The sequence below is a fragment of the Myotis yumanensis genome, unplaced genomic scaffold (assembly GCF_028538775.1).
Source record: "Myotis yumanensis isolate MYYU_CA2020_CCGP unplaced genomic scaffold, mMyoYum1.0.hap1 SCAF_6, whole genome shotgun sequence".
Classification (NCBI taxonomy): Eukaryota; Metazoa; Chordata; class Mammalia; order Chiroptera; family Vespertilionidae; genus Myotis; species Myotis yumanensis.
The window spans coordinates 42,812,556-42,833,263 of NW_027223757.1; the positions used below are offsets into that span (position 1 = coordinate 42,812,556).

A 20,708-nucleotide genomic window follows, 5' to 3' on the forward strand; every position below is an offset into this window, starting at 1 on the left:
ACCTAATATAGCTCAAAAAAAGGCTGATTTCATATGGATTAATTTCATTGGGTATAAAGTCATTTAGATAAGTGTTTAATTATCTTTATTTGACTTTTGGGTACTATAAGTATTTTATATTAATCTCATTTATTTTTTTAAGTTTATATTTCTTCCTGGAAAATTTATGCATATCAATGATAAGCAGAATAATCAAGCGAGTCATAAATAATCTAGATGGTTTCAGATGAGAATAGATGTATTGTGACAGGACTTTCAATTCTTAATATACACTGACGTGAGTTTGGGCTTAGGAAATAAATAGTTATTGGAAACATAAAATCATCTTTAAATATCTGAATACCTGGCCTGTGAAAAATGCTTAAGTTTGTTTCATTTGGCTGGAAAAGGACAAATGGTTAGTAGATTCTCACAAATTTTGATGCAGTTTAAATTAAAAATTAAAATTAAAAGGAAACAAGAAATGTCTAAAAATGGAGTATTCTGCTCTAAGGGGCCCATCCCTACAAATATTTAAATTGAACTACGGAGAATTGTTATCGGGATTTAGGTGTGCAGACCCAATCTTCCCAAGATAGTTTATGAGTCTGATGTATAAAATATTCTTGTATTTTCTTTCAGACAATCTGCTGAATAAAATGCCATGTAATGGATAGATTAAGCATAGAGATATTTAATAACTGAGTAAATTTCAGTTGAAAAAACCCACTTGTTTAAAATGATTGAAATTCTGAACCAACAGAAAGGTTAGAGTCTAAAATTTTTCACTCACTTGGATCTTATTTCACATACATTGAGAATAAAAAATCTTCTTTCACTAAGTTTTTGACAAGTCACACATCAAGAAATTTAAAAAATTTTATTAGGTTATTTAGAATGTTCCTAAGTGTATTTCAAATAAGAATTTGAGTGTTCAGTTATCAGAGGAGTTATGTAAAATCAATGTATTATTCAAATAATAATTCAAGGATTAATGCTACAAAATATGCACTTATTGAACAAAACCATATTACCTATTAAAAGTATAAAACCATACATACATCAGAGAATATGTACAAATATAAAATTTTAATTTTTTAATTTTTGCCTATGAAAACAAATTTTAAAACATTTTAAGAATGTCCAAAACAAATAAGTTATTTTATAATTAACCATTAATATCCTTAGCAACGCATATTTATTTATTGAATTCCCATAAGGTTAAAAAACTGTATTAGATATCCCCTTATATTATCCTTTTACGTATTTGCTGTGCAAGGGCTTCACAAGATAAGATCCAAACCATGACATGCACCTTTCAACATCTCACAAATGAAGTTATTCATACACTTATTTGAGTTTTTCCTTCTTCTTAAAGTCAATTAATGAATTTGATTCCCAATGGATGACAAAATTTATAAATTCCTTTTAATATTTGAAAACCAAACACATTTAACATCTCATAATTTTGCTTGGGTATTCCCAGGACAGTAACCTGTTTGTTGTTAGAAAATTCTAGTTCTTCCTTTTTATGTTGCACCTTTGAAATCCATTAAGAAATATATTAATATTTTATTTATACTGCACTCATATTTCATATTCTTTGGTCTAAATGATTTTAGTGGAGACAGAGCTTCTTCTTAATGGAAATAATCATAAACTATGTCACAAATCAAATGCACTGTCTTCCAGTTAATGACTTATTTTGTAATTATCATCATAATTATAGCATTTCTCAATAAACTTTACCCTTTTTTCAGGCTTTAAAACCTTTCATCACTCTGACATGGTTCTGAAATATGGAAACTTATTTGTATTCATAAAGATATGAATTCAAAGGGCAGACAGAATATAGGATTTGATAAACACTACATAGCTGGGGGAAAAGAAGGATTCTTTGATCTCAAGGAATATTGTATCTTATCAGCTTTCATTAATATTAATGAGCTTAGGAAGAAATCTTCACCAAGGTAGAATTATAAATAATTGTGTACACTCCCCTCAGTGTAAGGTAGCTAATAAAACAATATTAGCATGACAGAAAAGCAAACTGTGTTAAAAAATAGAGATTTAGAACAAATGCTTGTAAGCCCATTATTTGGAAGAAAATGTATATTATGAAATTTAATTCTTGTTACATGAATGCTATCTATGCCCCCCAAAAAACCCTCCCACTTAAACAGAGTATGAACATCAAAACATCTCTCCAAACACATTTACTGTTGTTTGGCTAAAATAATGCCTTGATAATAGTTTCTCTATTAGTTTTCTTCATATAAAAATGTTAAATTCATGGCCCACAAAATTACTTCCTATTCTGATCATTTAAAATACAGTTTTACAACATTAATGATAAAACACAATTAATAAAGTATTCTAATTATCTCTTCATAAAGTCCAATTTTTATCATTGGTCATTTATTTTCAGTTACAAGAAAGAACATCAAGTGGTTAAAAAATGGGCATTGATTATACATAAATCAAAGATTGTTCAAAATTTTCTAATAAAGCTTAGAGATCATGTGGAACTATAGGGTTTTCAAGGTAGACAGTAAATTAGGACCACAGTAATAACGTAATGGAGTTGACTGATAATCAATCAATCATTTGATTGAAAAAGTAATTTTACTATTACGGATCTGATTGCATTTCTTGTTATAAGCACAATTATTTGCCAAGGGTAGTAACATCACTTCAACTTCCTTGATAATTTTAGGTGCATTTTGAAAAGAAACCTTTTGTGAAAATATTCCTAACAATCCTATATAATAAAAGGCTAATATGCAAATTGTCCCCGTGACCGGGAGTTCAACTGGGAGTTCAACCAGGGGGTGGGGCTGGCTGGCCAACAATTGCCCGCGGCCCCTCCCCTGGTCAGCCCTGTGCCCAATCGACCCCCCTCCCATCAGGGCGGACAGGCCGGACCCCACCCTTGCATGAATTTGTGCTCCAGGCCTCTAGTTTAATTATATTTGAAATTAAGAAATCTCTTTAGAATACCTGGAAATTTGAAATCCAGAACACATAATGTTAAATATCTACCAATTACCTTTCTTGGATGCTTCGAAACTGTCATAGAGGTTTATTTTCTGGGTGTCGTAGGTTAGGGTAGTATTGGGCAACAAGGTTCTGTTTCTGTTGATGGTGTTCACAGCAAATCTGAAAGCAAGTTCCTCAGCTCCCATCGGGCCGGATTCCACATATTCGAAAATACCACCTGGAAAAAAAGGAAGAATAATCACATAATTTTTATGAGATAGAGAAAATGTCAACATTTTTCTACATTTCTAAGTGTGTATATATGTCTTTACATGTGTGCATGTGTGTATATGTGTGATTTGTTTAAGTACATGGAGTTTGGGCTTACTTTTTTCTGTGAACTTGAATATGTGGGAGATGCTCTTTCAGAGAAATCCATACTGGCAAAATTATCTTGGTATTACTAACTAAATTTAACATAATTTCATCTTTAGTAACTGCTTTTTTTAGTGCCTATGTATATATAGAGATCTTGACATAGGAACTGAATATTATCCCTCAAAATTTTACACAGTTCCAGAACAATCTTCTGCCTATAATAATAAAGGCATAATATGCTAATTAGATCAGACATTCGGACAACCTTCTGGACGAAGTCCGGGCTGCAAGGGAAGCCCAGGTTCTGGGTGCCTGCTGGCGGCCAGAGGCAAGGAAGGCCTACTCTTGCACGAATTTTGTGCACTGGGCCTCTAGTATTGACATAAAGCTATCGAGTTAGGCATTGGGGAAAATTATATTAATTTGTCTATATTAATTCAGAAATCGGAATTCTTTGAAACAATATTATGCCAGTTATTGTATTAGAAGCCCAAAATACTTATTAATGCAAATTTCAGCATCTTGCAAAAAAAGAGAACAAGAATGAAGTAGCATTTCTCTATTTGTGTTACTCAGTGTTTTTTTTCAGAAGGTACGTGACATTTGTAGAAGATAACTCTCACAAAACGTGAAATCTTTTAGCAGGTGAATAGCACTGTAGCATATCTTTTTCACCAAAAGTGTGGAGTAGAATTTAAAAACACGACCCTTCTGTCTGTCACCTTCTATCAGCTATGTCTCTGTCCAGTTCCCTCATTCTTGTCCCAGCCTTTTTTCTTTTTGACATCAGCTCTCTCTCTTCAGTTATGGGTGACTTAACTGAGACTGCTGCCTCCAACAGAATTCCTTCCTTATTGTTACTTTGATGAATGGAATAAAAGGGGAGAACCTGATACCTGATACCCTCCAACCTCTATCCTTGGGAAACTAGTACTTAATGAAAAGAGAGCATTTATCTTTCTCTCTTTCAAATTTCACACCATGTACTCCCAGCATGATCATTCATAAATTAAACTCCCTGAATAAGCCATTTCCACAGCTTGCAATTCATATCTCTTCAAAAGTCTTTGATATATGAAAGTCATATGATGATACTATGAGAACTACATCTGATAAATTAGTATGCAGTTATGTATGGTAACAATTCCTCTAAATGTGAGGAATTAGGACTCAAAAAGATACAACGGTGATCAGACAAATTTATATTCAGGAAGTAGAAAAATTATTTTACACCATATTTGTTTGCAATAGTTCTCTTATTTATTCAACTAAATTGATGGTGTAGTTACAGAGTAATCAACTTGTTGTGAAATAGTACTCTGAATATATTTAAAATCTTTGGTAACTCATGCTAAGCACAAGGTTAAAAACTATTTACATGCCTAATGGGTGTCAAGAACCAAATTGGACCTCTTATGTATGTGGAGGAAGACAGTGCTATGAGCATGAACTGCTGAGCCATTATGGATGGGCTTACATTCTGGCTCTGCCACTTGCCATCAAGTACATTTAGGTAGTTCCTTAAATCCTCAGTCTGAGTTTCTTCTCTAAAAAAAGGATGATAATGGAGACTATGCATAGAACTATTATAAAGATTAAATGTTATATAGTAATGAAGAAGTTAGAACTGTGGCTGCCATAGAGTAAGCACTCAACAATTCTTTAAGATTTCATTTAATCTTCAAAATGATCCCAAGTACTATTACGCACTGGTCAAGGTCATATATAGCTATCAAGTGGCAGAGCAAGCATTTAGAATCTGCTGGTGCCTGACTTTAAAGCACTTGCCTATTCTACTACAAACTAGTCTTTTTCTTCAAAATTTCATTCAGGCGAAATACACAGAAATTCCTAAAATGTTAGATATAATAACCTTAATAATAATGTGTGAGGAGAAATGTAAAATCGTATTTATGAAACAGAAAAATAATTGAGCAATTGGAAAGACCTTCTTAAAGTTATTTAGGAATGAAAAATAAATTATAAAAAATCAAAACCTGAAATTGTTTCTTAATGGCAAAATAAAATGAAAAATGAATTTTGTACTTTCTTCAGTTCAAATTATAGCTTCTGTGGTATAAATACAAAATAAAGATAAGATGATCAATATTTGATGATGCTGGGTTAAAATTTTCCTATCTTTTACTCTCTTCAAAGTAAAAAATTTATTCAACTTTAAGTTTACATATTTATCATTATTTGAATATTTAAAGAAATCTTTGTATTTGCTCTAGGAAACCCTTTTTTCCATTAATTGAAGAACATGAATAATTAATTTTTATTGATTCAAAGCCACAGTTTAAATTTTTGTATATAAAAATAAAAACATGCAGATAATGCAAAGCTTTCCAAACACAATATCTTTTATAACACTTCTGAAACATTAACTCAAGAAAACAGATTTCAGGTCCTGATGTATACAGGGAAGGTATGGACAGAGAGCGTAAAAAAAATCTATTAAAGAATTACTTTAAAAAAAAGTTAGGTGAGTGCCTTAAGTTGAGGTATAAAAAAGAAGTTGTAATTCTATTTAAAAAATTGGAAAGTTTTAATAATATCCAATATATAAATTGATCAAACATTAATCAAACATTAAAGTGCAGTCACTGTATTAGTTATTATAGACACTTGATAGATTTCCCTAATTAATTTTAACTTAAAATGACTGTTAGAAAACAAATAATAGAGTAAGAATGATACTTTATTAAGATAAAAAACACATATTAACAGTAAATATTATATTTAAGATTAAAGTAGAAATAAGTCTCATTAAATTTAATATGGTTGGTATAAATGGTAGATATAAAAATACATTAATAATTACATCAAAAGTAACTGGAATAAATTCATATTTTAAAGTTTAAGATTATTAAACAGGCTAAAAAGGCTCAAAACTGTAATTCCCCTTACAAGAGAAATAGTGAAAAATGTGGGAACAAGCAGCAAAAATTTGTCCTAAAACCACCTTAACCAAACAAAAGCTAGTGAAGATATTCTAAGATTAGAGAAAATAGATTTGATGGCAATAAAAAAATAGATAGAGATAAAGCCTGCAATTCATAAGGAGATAGGGGTCAATACACAAGATGATATCATCATTCAGAATCTATATAATCTAGTAAAAAAATGCCAAGATATTGACAAAACTAGAAGGAGAAATAGATCACAATGGGAAATTAATACACCACTCTGAGTAGCTAGTAGATCAAGCAGGCAAAAACAGTAGCTAAGATTTAGAAGATCTAGCCCTGTCCCAGTGGCTCAGTGGTTGAGTGTTGACCTATGAACCAGAAGGTGGCAGTTTGATTCTTGGTCACATGCCGGGGTTGGGGGCTTGATCCCCATCTCTCTCTCCCTTTCCATTCCTCTCTGAAATCAATTTTAAAAAGTATTTTTTTTTTTAAAAAAAGAAATAAACAGAAGACCTCAATCCAGGTCTTTTAATCACTATGCTGTACTGTTTCCTGCTGGATAACATTGCCTCTCTTTATCCTAAAATTCTGGTTGTTTTCACATGGGTTTCCTTTTTCTGAATGGTAAATACTTCTAATTCCTTAAAACAGATTTAGAGTTTTACATCCATATGAAATATGTCTTTAACATTATAACACTGATTTTTGTGAGGTTGGGGGAAGCCAGCCTAGTTACCAGCGTGTTGCAAGTGGAAAAATACGCGCATAATCCACGGAAAAATTAATAAATAGGTCACATCTTCCCAAAAGGGAATTGTGTGGAAAGCACATAGTAAAGGTGTAAGTTTTCCAAGGAGGAGAACAGTGACCCATCTCAACTTCACACTGAGAGATACCTACCATTCTTCCTCCTTGCTTTTGATTCCCTTGGGCCAGGAAGCAACAGTTATTTCTCATTTAATGAAAGGAGTGCTTCCAGTATTTTTAGCTATATTTCTACAAACAATAATGTTCTTCATTATAATGTTACAAAGTTAAATTCAACCAAGCATGCACATTACCACCTTTGGCAATATTTCAAGTAAACTAAAAACTGTACTAACATGAGACCAATAAAATTTTTGTCTGTGAAATGTCCTGAAATTGTTTGCAGTTTTAGCATTGTTTATAGTCGTTCAACTATAGAAAGCATGAAAGCAACTCTTGCATACCTCCTTCTCCATCTACCATAGGCAATTCAGCTCAAACTTGTAGTAAGCATTTGGAAAAAGAAAGCTGCTGATTGCAGGCCAGAATAAAGAATATGAGACAGAAGGCAGTATATAAACTGAAATCGAGTTGCAGGAAATAATGTCCTGAGTCCCATTGCACAAAAATTGGTTGTGTGCAGGCATGTAAATATGCTTCCTTATTTTAAAAACAAATATGCTTTTAACATTATAAACCTCCTACTGTTTGCAACATATTTTTCGCTACTGAATAGAAAATAGGTGTTGATTTTTTTCCCTACAAATGGACGATTAAATCAGAGGGAAGACCTTGAAGTTACACATTCTAATAATACAAATTTAAAGTATACACACTGCATACTGCGAAGAAAATTGGGAAATGGCTACTTAAATGTTAGAAATTTAGACCCAGAAGAAATGCATACTGATTGGGAAGGCAGATGCTTGAATAATATCAAGATATAAATAGAACAGATCAAACTGAGATAACAGAGAAGGCAGCCACATGAAAAACTACCATATAAACAGTATAAATAACAATAACTACTTGAAGGACAAGAACACACATTTTAATTATATTGATTTTTTAAAAAATATAGGTCAGCTAAATTTTAAAAAGGCAAAAAGTGATTGAATTACCAAGCCCCTTCACTATCCACACCTCTGTTTTCTCTTAAAGGAATGAGCTGGGTGAAATGATCTTGAAGATCAGAGATTCAGAAAACTCATGAGTCTAAGATTGCTTAGTAAATTGGGGTGTATCACTGATTCTGTCAGAACCTAAGGTTTGGTTAAATGCCAATCTGTTTCAAATATGATATACTCCTTAATATTTTAACTTTCATTTGCAAAAAAAAATCATTTGAAAAGCCATGTATCAAAATATTACTGAGTTCAACCAATAAAAATAAAAAACTACATGCAAATATGCTGAGTTTCCAAAGAGCATTTAGATGTTATGTGGCTAAACTAGAGATTTTTTTTATTGTCTAAAGATTTAAATATGTCTCCTTTTTCCCTGTTTGCCCCCCCACCACCCCCCAACCATTTCCACCCCAGGCAAGCCCCCACCGCCCCAGTGTCTGTGTCCATTGGTTATGCTAATACGCATGCATACAAGTCCTTTGGTTGCTTAAACTAGAGGTATTAAATAAACTTCCTTAAGTTTAAATTCAGAAATAGTAATAAGATAGATGCTTACCAAATTCATATTTTAAAAAATCAGAAATCAATTTAATAGTAATAGTGTAATCCATAAAGTGACCTAAATATGTAATTTGAAATTACATATAAAATAATTTATATTATTCATATGGAATAGAACTTCAAGAAAGTCACTGCATTCCCCTTTTCATATTTATTTTGCAGTTTCTTCAAAAAATCTTCCTATGCCATTATTGGACTATTCACTATCACATATGTTTATTATTTTGTTTTAAATGAGTGGATAAAGGAAGGTAAAGAAAGGAACTGTTTACTTCTAACTTTGGGGCAAGATTTCTTAAAATCCTTAAAAATACCATTTCTCTTTCTTAACATATTTTGATAATGCTATACTGGTTAGCATTCATGTTACCATTAATAATACCATATCATCTCCTTTGTGAAGACCACTTCTCTGCAAACACCCACATATAGATTTCAAGCCTCCATTGCAACATGGTTTCATTCCTCTTTTCTCGTCCTTCTCACAGCATATAGTGGCATAACCTATTACCATACATGGTCTCTCTGAAAACTCTTTGAGGACAGGAGAGATAACTTACTCATCTTTGACCTGTTGGACTTAACTTGGTGCCAGCACACAATGTGCTCAGTACACATTAGAAGAATAAACTGCTAATATGCAGAGGGGCTATGAGAAGGCATTGCAAGTATTAATACGAAATAAATGGAAGAAAATCAAAATCATATTTTACATCAATAAAATATAAAACAAATATAGTAGAAATTGATCAAATGGCTATACTTTATGTTCCCTTTCCCAGGCAACTAAGAGAATCGTGTAGATCTTATTGTGTCCCTTCCTCTGTGTTTTCCTTCACAGTAATCCAAAAAGCCTCAAGTATCTGCTACAGCCCCTTACAAATTACAAAGTGTTGTGAGTTATGTTTGTAATGAGAACAGTCTATGGAATAAAAGACTGTATCTCTAAGGCTAATAGGGATTTATGTAAAAGTTCTTATTCCTCAGAATTAGTGTGAGCACTCAATAATGGGTACTATTTCCTGAGAATTAAAAGCTGAAAGAATACAAAACAGGTGTAGAGAGAAAATATTGCAGAAAGTTGTTTGTCAAGGAAAATTTAAAATTCTAAGTATAGTATTAAAGTTAGTAACTTTCCTTCTCCAATCATCTAACTCAAAAAAGCATTGTAAAAATTTTAATTGCATATAATGTAAGCCAGTAGAGATCTAATATATAAATAATGTACATAAAAGTGACTATGCATGTAAGACTGATATTTATCCACAAAGACTCATACAAAAGAAACATCTGAAGAAAACTTAACCAACCAGCTAGTTAATCCGGAGACAAAATAGAGGAGAAAATATAGTGGCCTGACACTGTCAAATAAAGCAAAAAAGGTCACTGACCAAAATATTTATACTGACTCTATGTAGGCACAGCCTAAAAGGGTACATTTTTCTTATGGTCAAATGAAATGACCCAGCTGTAGATGATGGAGTTTTGTGTGTTCAGGATGGAGAGTGAGTTGAAACACACACACACACACACACACACACACACACACACACACACCAGACAGATTTTCATTTACTAAAATGAATACTACCCTTGAACATTTCATTTAAACTGGTACTACTTCTAAATATCTGAGAAGTGAATTGCGAATCTATAATTAAGCAAAGCTTTTAAAAAATGCTTCTAAAATTCATTAATTGCTAACAATAACTAGCCTGTAAACTTTTTGTGCATTTGCTCAGTGTTGAATCTCCAGCTCTTATCTGTCTGTCAGACAGTAGGTGCTCAATAAATATTCCTTGCACTGATGTAATTTTTTTGTCCTGTGAATCAAGGACTAATCTTTGAACAAGTAATACTACAGAATAAATAGTATTAGTTGAAAAGGCAAACTACATGGATATTGAAGAATTAGACATTATACCTTAAATTATATACGTTCAAAGATGTTCAAAGCAGTATTATTTTTAATGATGAAATAAGCTAGAGGCAATGTAAATGTACATCATCTGGGGGTTGGTTCTCTACAGTATTGCAAACCACCAATGGAATAGTGTACAACCTTTAAGATTCTTGGGTAGATACACATTTCTTGACATGAAAAATATTCAGGATATATTCCTGATGTAATAGCAAGTCAAAAGTAGTAGTCAGCATGTTTTTAAGAGGCAATATTGTGTATTGGTAAAAAATAAGGAAGCTGAAGTCAACCTATTTGGGTTCATAGCCCAGTTTTGCCTTTATACTGTGTGGCCTTAGACAAATTACATAATTTCTTTATTTCATTGTCCTATTGGAAAAAACAATAGCTATATTATCAGAATTACCAAATACCAACATCATAGATTTGTTGTGAAGATTAAATGAGAGAGTAGAGTAAAATCCTTAGAACAACAGTGCTATATCAATAAAACATAGCTATTCCAAGTAAACATGCACACAGAGAAATATCTCTGAAAGGATATACACCAAAATATTAACACTTGGAGTGGGGGAAACGAGTTAAGTCGGCTCGCGTGAATTGCGCGTACTCCGCGGGAGCCGTCTTAACTCGGTTCATATAGATTTGCGGTGGAGTGCGGGAAACGTGTAAACTCGGGCCGATTGTAACTGCGTATTACCAAATATTTGTTTGTTTGCCGTTCACAAAGATACCTACCTGCGTATGCGAACCGTTTCATACCCATTGGGGTAATAGGTATCATAAAAATCCCTGATTTTGCGCGGGAAACCTAAATAATTGCCCGCGCCATCTTATATTTTGGCGGGAAATTCACCCCACACCGGAGTGTTAATGGAAGATATCTATGAATAAAAAAATTATAGATAATTACTATTTCCTGGACTTCTTAAAATAAAAATAAAGTTTATATATCTGAGGTACCTTCATAGAAAGAAAACAACTTTTGATTATGGAGTAATTTGGTACAGAACATTATACAAGTTTAGATTCTTAGCATTGGACAGAACCCAAGCAAAAGGGAGAATGTTTCCAATCATGAGGAAATATCCAAATATAGATTCAGCAAATTTAGCCCATCACCATAGAAATGAACCTCTTTATCTTTACAAAACAATGACCTTGAAATTTGAACTAAAGATGACCTGGTTTTAGAAAGCTGATTCAGATCAGGCAGAGACAAGGACACTTTTATATCTCCTACCTCCCTCCCCAGAACAGCACTTTCCAATGTTTTTTGAGTATGTGAGCAATTTGGTTGAAATTTTTTCCCAAACTTCAGATGTGCTAAGCAACTCAAAATTAAAACTGTTGTTGTTAAACTTAGAAACCAATTGTGAGTTGAATAAAAATAAATAAATTAAAATATTTTAAAATGTATGTAAAACAAACACATGAAAACAACTTTAAAATATTTAACATGTCTTCTGCTTTCCACCAAGCTGATAATGGGAAAGGTAGCTGATAATACCGAGATTGGATATCCAGATGCAGTGAAGTGGATTTGCAAGCAATCAGAATGGCCAGGGGGTCTTTTGCAAATTGAGTTTAATAATTTGCCCCTGGTCTAAGGTCTTCTTTGACTAATCATTCATTTGAGAGATGGATTATGACAGTAATATTCATGTTATCAATTTTTACCCGACTGCTCTTGGCTTCGTAGCCCAAAATTTGCAAAAACATGTAAATGATGCTGATAGCACACTGAAAAACCTTTGCCAAGATTTCTTGAGGTTATCCTGACATTACTGGTTACACTAAGCTGGCACTTTCCTACAGGCTCTAGAATGCTTAGACCGCTATACAAATTGATATAAAGGTTAATTCAATTGATTCCAAGAAAGACAAATAACTCCTTAGCTGGGTAGCATCCATGTGAGAACAATAAAAAGCAAACTCTCTTTCTACCGCTGGCAAGTTAAGGAATGACAGGTTTCAGCAACATTTTCAAACATTCACATTTGCATAAAACCACAGATCAGAAGAATGACTTTTAGTACTTAACAATTCAAAAATCAACTCTCATTCACTGTTCCGTTTATCATAACAGATGTTCTGATCAACATTCCCAGGTCAACACGTACAGGGTACATGTTTATATAATTACAGGAGAAAAGAGGTTAACACATTGTGCCTCATCCAATACTGTCAACATGAACCCATACAACGATTCACACAGGGGAACAGTGAGAGTAAATGCAACACTATAAATATACATAACTCACAGCCTAAACTGCTTTCCAGCCCAACCTCCCAAAATGGATTTCTCCCTGTAGACATATAAGAACCAATATATATCCCTAACTGCCTGGTATGACCTCGCTGAAGGCAGCCTAGAGGCAGAGACAGAATTTCTACTATATTTGTTGGATGCTATGAATATGTATTTAGCTTTTGTCAGAGAACAACAAATATCCCATAATCCTAATGTGAGTAAAAGTGCCATTTGCTTTTCTTCTGTCTTTGTGACAAAGAAAATATGGCACAAAGTACACTTCAGAGGAAAGAGAACGTTATTTATGGACAGTTCACAGAACAAAGATATTGAGAAAATGCTACAAATGTAAACAAAGATATTCTTTCTTAAAAGCAGCAACCGTATTTTTTGTTTCTTTGTTTGTTTGTTTTTTTTAGGCTGTTATGTACATTGCCTGTATATAAATCCAACTGAGTTTTCTCTGGTATGTGTTGTTTAAATACATTATACATTTAATTGTTTGTATAAATATATGATGCTTAATTATACTATAGCACACTTATGTGAATTTACAAGAATAATTAAAAGGCATCATAGTTATGGTAAGTGTTTCAGGGTGTTGGTTTAGGGCCTGAGATCCTAACTCTGGTTTGGCCATTAACTAACTGTGAACTTTAATCAAGTCAGGTAAGTGTTCTGGGCCTCAGTTTACCTAGTTGTGAACTGAGAAGCTTGAAGCACTCCAGTGATACCAAGGCTCAGGCTATTCTTTTCCATCTCCTTAACTCCAGTGCCCAGCACAGTGCTTAGCACATAAGAGATATTTAGTGAACATCTGTGGAAATGAATCAGTGAATTATTTAATGAATCAATGAATAAGGCACCCATAAGACCCTTGCCAATCTAAACTGTCCATGACTTAATGTAGTTAATTTGCATGACACACAAAACATTAAAATTAAATTTTGGTTCTGAGGCAAATGTGGGTCACAACCCAAATCCTTAGTCTTGTCTGAACCACATACCTGGTCTAGAGAAAGCAAAGTTAATCCAATGGTTTAGCTGAGTCATCCAGAGAGAGCCCAGCAATACAGGCAAAGATGGAGACCTTATCCGTGATCAAATTTCTACTTGTGATAACTTCATTAACCACTGAGCTCGTACTGAACACCAGAATAATCAGGGTTTAGGATCTGGAAGAGGAGCTGCACACAAATGATTTCTGTCAGCCTACTGCCTTTCATGGTCATGCCACATCCATTAGAAAATAATCTTATTCAAGAATAGGAAGCCACTCCACTTTCTAGAATCAGGTTAGGGATTTGAAATAATCCAATCACTATATCCCCACCCCATGAAATTATTATGCTAATGAGTTACTCTCTACAAAATCATTTTTTTATGGCTTTTATACAAACTTGGAATGAAAGGTTAAGAAGAAATAACACTGATTTCAGCTTAATCCAAGGACATCACAGAAGGTATCTAATCATATTGTCCTTATAAGAAACCTAAATATCTGCATAAAAAGTTTTTTTTAGCTAAGGTGAATTGTGCCACTATAAATAACCTCCATTTCTAGCAGTTTAAAGAACTATTATTTAAGCTTTTTTTTTTCCTTTCTACATGGTCCCCAATATGAATAGCTATTGGAAGGAAAATGAGGAAAAGAAGGAAGGTAAGGAAGCAGGGGCTGGGGGGAGTACAAGGGAGGAAAAGGAAAGAGAAAGAAGTAGGAGAACTAATGACTTCAAAGCACGTGGTAAAGAACAAAGTGTTTCCATAAGCATGCGCAGCTTCACTATTGGGTGAAAAAATTATTAATACTGCTTTATTTTTTCAGGTGAAAAATCAGTCTCACTCAAGAGACTTGCTCAAGAATGATCATATAGCAAGGAGGTGATACAGTGAAGACGCAAACTCAGGTCTTTTGTATATAAACATAAAATCTTTCCATTGCATTTTGTCACAAAATATGCATTTTGTTAAGAGACAGTGAAACATAGGCATTTGTGGGGAACCAATATAGGGTTAAGCCTCTGACTGACCTGTTGGCAAAGTCACAAACAAGTCCCAGCTTCGAGGGCTCAGTCCTCTTAGCATAATTAGGCTTGACCTTATAACACTCCCTAGATCTTATCTGGGAAGCTAATGGGCTGAGGGAAGTGCAGGAAGTGTAACTATGGTCAAAACAGGTGAAACTCACAAGAACTGTGTAACTGTGGTAACCACTACCTTGTTTACCTCTGACTATAAAAGGTTGGTGCTGCCTGAGCACCAGCGGAAGTCCTTCCTCTTGAGTTGGACTTACCAGCCTGGCCCCCAATATTCCCAAATTATCTCGTGTCTTTTCTCTTTCATTTGTGTGCGGCTCCTCTTCCAGATCCTGAACCCTGAACCATGCGGGACGTGGAGGGAAACATTTGCGACAGATATTCATTAAAAAATTAAAATGGTGACAATTTATCTCTCATGGAATCATACCCAACCAAAATGGAGGGGTATATAGCAATGGAACTGTTTCATCCAGTAATCAAGTAAGATTCCAAAACTCATTAACAATTGTGATCCCTTCCATTTCACTATATTGTTCTTGTATTTCTCCAAATGTACAGGCCTGCTTTCAGTTTCAAGAGTCAAGTCACCAACTGCTTTCAGGACTTAGTACATTTAATTACAAATTATAAAAGGAAGATTTCAATACTATTTTTAAAATCTATATATATAAAAGCCTAAGTGACCGGCTGACCGTTCGACCCTCTGACCTTTTGACCATCTGACCGGTAGCTATGATGCACACTGACCACCAGGGGGCAGACGCTCAACACAGGAATGGAAACCACAGGCATGGAAACATGGAACAGACTGATGAATTTCAGAGGGAAGGGGGGAGAGAGGAGGGGGGAGGGTGAGAAGAGATAAATCAAAGATCTTATATGCATACTAGAGGCCTGGTGTATGGATTCGTGCCCCAGTGGGGTCCCTTGGCCTGGCTTGTTGGGATTGGGCTGAAACTGGCACAGTGCATGGATTTGTGCACTAGTGGGGTCCCTCGGCCTGGCCTGCAGGGATCATTCCCCGAGAGGTCCTGGATTGCGAGAGGGCACAGGCCAAGGCGAGGGACCCCACCGATGCACGAACCCATGCACCGGGCCTCTAGTTTTATCTATAAAGAAACTAAAATATCATATCTTGCTTAGTAAAGAGTAAAAAAAATGTTCATCATCAGCTAAGTCATTACACATTTAAATAAATTATTGGCTTTTAAACTATGATTATGTGGATAATTAACCATCTTCTTGTCTTCTAACAGTCCTTCAAATACCCTTGGGTCTGAAATTTCCCTTTGGCCATTGATTAAAATGAATAAAATGAGTGTTACAAAATTTGGAAAAAGTTTATTTTTCCCAAAGGCAATATTTACTTTTGCTAAACTCTAACAGCACTCAAAGCTGTGCCATTTATCACTTAAATATACATTGTGTTTCCTGGTTTTTTATTTCTGTCATAGTTTTAGTTATATTAAACTAGGCTCCCAAAAACTTCGTGGCTCCAGAGGGGAAAATGAAAGATATCTGAAAAATTTTAAAATAGATTTATTGGTAGCTACCAATATCATTCACTGGTTATATTCATGTGCATGAATCTGTTGCCATTTTATAATTATACATTACATGTTGCATTAAGTTTTTACTTTAAAATATTTTAATTTTTATGACTAGGGAGATTTTAAGCCAAGTTTTGAAATGGTCATAATTAACCTTTTAATGAGAAGCAGGAATTCAATCTGCTTTTTAATTTTCTTGTAGCTAACCTTTACTCCTCACAAGAAAGATAAATCCTTACAAGAATTTTAATTCTAATTTAACATATTCTATATGTTCCTACCATATATTTTCAGAACACTTAGTTATAGACAAACTTTATAGTTTACATAAGCATTATAGAACTATTATACTTTATAAGACATAGTATCCCCTCACAACTAAAATATACTCTGAATGGAAACTACAGTTGTACAACTTTTAAAAATGCATGCATAGCCCTAACCGGTTTGGCTCAGTGGATAGCGCGTCGGCCTGCAGTCTTAAGGGTCCCAGGTTCGATTCCGGCCAAGGGCATGTATCTTGGTTGTGAGCACATACCCAGTAGGGAGTGTGCAGGAGGCAGCCGATAGATGTTTCTCTCTCATCGATGTTTCTCACTCTCTATCCCTCTCCCTTTCTCTCTGTAAAAAATCAATAAAAACATATTTAAAAATGCATGCATACAGTTCTTTCTTCTTATTCTTAGCAATTATAGAAGTAATTATGAACATGATTGCTGGTACGATGAGTAAAATTCCTGGTTGTTAAAGCCCCAGCTCATAGCCTCTGCTTTAATGAAATATGTCATACAATGCAGAGTTCTCTAATATCATTTAACCTATAAATTGTGCTTCTGACCCTTTCATCACTCAAACGAGAATACAAAGAATAGAATTCATTATAAATTCATGAAGCTTCTAAAACATGAAGAGATCCTGGTTATAATTCATTCATGAGTTATTTTCAGTTTATGAAGAAAGGTCTTGCCAAAAGAGAGTAAAGCAAAGTACATTAAATCATAAAATTATATGCAGACTTTGTTAAGCGTGGTCTAAATTTCTCCACAAATAGTTCCAGACCCAACATCACTCCACCCTGAAATTAAACAGCCCTTCTTTTTCATCATGTGAACTTCAGTAAGCCAACCAAAAATTCTGCTTGCCCAAACTATGCTTATGGTATTCTTATTTCCTGAAATGATCCTGTATTATCCACAAGCTCATACCCCCTACCTTGACCCTCAGGGTCAAACAAAATATGCATCTGGTTCTAAGGCAGTTATTACTGAGTCAGTAAAATCAACTTCTTACTCCATCCACTTTGATTTGATGGGAACACAGTGGAATCTGAAATTATGCTCTATTCAATTGACACTGATGATTCATGTTGATTATTTGCTCTCTTAAGTCTATTTGACATCCATTGTTTTCTGTTAAATGATAAGGTCATTGAAATTAGGAATTGCATTATTGATTTGACTTATGCTAACCAAAGAAAGTTAATATACTGAAATAATATGTTAGATATATATTATGCAAATGAAGCAACAGTAGAATGTATTGAACAACAGCCAGGTTTACATACAGATAGGAGAGAATATGTGAAAATACAGGAGGAAAGAAAGGGAGCATTGTCAAAAAAACTTTTAAAAATAGGGAGTTTTCTTTTTTTTTTCTTCACTTTTTAAAAATATATTTTTATTGATTTCAGGGGGGAAGGGAGGAGAGAAAAATAAGAAACATCAATGATTACAGAGAATCACTGATCCGCTGCCCCCTGCGCAGCCCCCACTAGGGATCAAACCTGCAACTTGGGCATGTGCCCAGACCAGGAATGGAACCATGACGTTCCTGGTTCATAGTTGATGCTCAACCACTGAGCCACACTAGTCTTACAAAATAGGGAGGTCTAATATTAAATGTAATTTAAAAGTTACCACATGATTTCTACCCATACAACCATTTCATATCTTTGTGTGGGTGGTAATTCAGGGGGTAATCAAGGAATAGAGACTTTGTTTCACATTTGGGGGGACTGAATGACAGCTGCAAACATAACTGATAGAAGAATTCAGAGGAAACAACTACAGCCAAAGATGACTGGGTAAAATGCCTACCTCATCCCTGCCAAAGAGTCTTCAAAATGTTGGAAGGGACCCAAAGATTCTGGTAACATCTTTATTATACTTAAATATTATCTCTTTAACAGCTTCTTAACAACTCTTATGCTATAGACAGGGGAAATCCTTGCTTTGGTTTGGAACTGAGCAATATCAGTGGAACCGCAGAAAAAGCACACATGGGAATCACCAGGAAGCCAAACTCACTTTAAGACCAGAGGCTAACTTTCAATGTTTCCTGACTCCTCTGCCGATGACCGAACAGGCTGCGTGGGGCAACCAGGCTGGCAGGGGGGTTAGTGATGGGCAACCAAACGATTGAGCAGCAGGCTGCATGGGGCAACCAGGCTGGCACGGGGGTTAGTGAGGGGCAACCAAACGATTGAGCAGCAGGCTGCATGGAGGGACCAGGCCAGCAGGCAGAGGTGGTTAGGTGTGATCAGGCTTGCAGTGGGGGGGAAGTTAGGGGCAATCAGGCAGGCAGGCAGGTGAGCTGTTAGGAGCCAGCGGTCGGGATTGTGAGAGAGTCCTAGATTGGAGTGGGTGCAGGCTGGGCTGAGGGGACCTTCCCTGTGCAGGAATTTCATTCAGCGGACCTCTAGTTATAAATAAGATGCTATATGCATCTGGGTGTGGGTTTTTGTGTGGCTATAAATTTCAACTAATTTGGATAAATACCAATGCATTCAATTGTTAGATCATAAGCTAAGCATATGATTAGTTTTGTAAGAAACTGCCAAATTGTCTTCCAGAGTGGCTGTACCATTTTGTATTCCCACTAGCAATGAATGTATTGTTGCTCTACATTCTTGTCAGCATTTCGTGCTGTCAGTGTTTTGGAGTTTGGCCATATTAATATCTTGTTGTGGTTTTAATTTGCATTTAGCTGATAACACATTATGGGAAATATTTTTGTATCTTTGCCACCTGTATATTTTCTTTGGTTAGGTATCTGTTAAGGTCTTTGGCCCCCTTTTTAATCAGGTTGGTTTATCACTGTTAAGTTTTAAGAGTTCTTTGGATAATAGTTCTTCATCAGATGTGTCTTTTTGCAAATACTTTCCTTCAGTCTAGGCTTATATTCTCACTTTCCTGATCATCCCTTTTCTTTTCTTTTTTTTTTGTTTTTGTTTTTGACTCCCCACCATGTTCTCTAAATTAACTATTCTCAACATTTCAGAATTTTGAAAAGTCTGTGAGTATTGAACTTGAACTTTTTCTGTATTCTCTCTTTTACTCACTTCTATGTTCCTCAAGTTTAATCAACTTTATCCTAATCCAATGTCTTCCAGACTTCAATATCTTGCCCACTTTCATTCTCATATGATTGTCTACAAAAATTCTCTATTACAAATATATTTTTCATTGGGGGGTGTATTAATTTTAGATAAATACTTGCATGCACTCTATCTGAAAAACTCTGTATCCTTTTCTAATAGCATGAGAAAAGGGCCCCTCAATGTGATATTGCACCTACAGTAACATATGAAGCTGTCATCTATTTCAAAACTAATTCTTGCTCATTCGAAAGTAAAAAATGACAGTCAACTTTAATATTACTTAGAGTCACCTGTTTGCAGCATAATCTATAACACAAAATTGTATGAAGTTGTAGTGCCTCAAATATGAGCTCCCACTCATTCCACTAAAATTTGTTGATTGCTTTCCATATTTAAAGCACTATTCTAGGCTCTGTAAGGATAAAAAGAAGGAGTTTATAAAGTGGGAATAATAACATCAAAGAACTGGGCTTTAGTTTTCATACCTAAAAATGGTAATAAATATTCCTATCCTACCTAGGTCACAATATGCTTGGAAGAGTCAGATGAGCAGGGAAAGCACTCCGTAAAATATACAAATCCTAATTATTATTGTTAATGTTATTGCTAATTACTATGGCAACTTATCAATAACCCACCTATGTAAAGAATTGAGGCCAATGGCAGATCAGAGAGAGGGAAATCAATATAGTGCAGAGAATTAGAAAATATTTACCAAGGACGTTTCCTTCATTTCCATCATCACCTGTCATCTCATATCTAGACTGGAAATTGCATCAGTTGTACCCTTGCCCCCGGTCTCTTCCTACTAACCCATGGCTCCACTGCCAGGCCAAGGAACTACTAACATCTTCACGATCTCTTGTTAACACCTTCAAAAAC

General features: G+C 34.6%; 1 protein-coding gene across 4 annotated transcripts in view; it reads right to left on the bottom strand.

Moving 5' to 3' along the window:
• Positions 1–20,708, bottom strand: part of GRIK2 (glutamate ionotropic receptor kainate type subunit 2) — a 560,389-nt gene that overhangs the window by 358,535 nt on the left and 181,146 nt on the right. For all 4 annotated transcript variants that reach the window (XM_070418015.1, XM_070418017.1, XM_070418019.1 and 1 more), the window contains exon 2: positions 3,029–3,196. In XM_070418015.1, the coding sequence (XP_070274116.1) occupies positions 3,029–3,196 (168 nt within the window). The remainder of the gene's footprint in view (positions 1–3,028; positions 3,197–20,708) is intronic.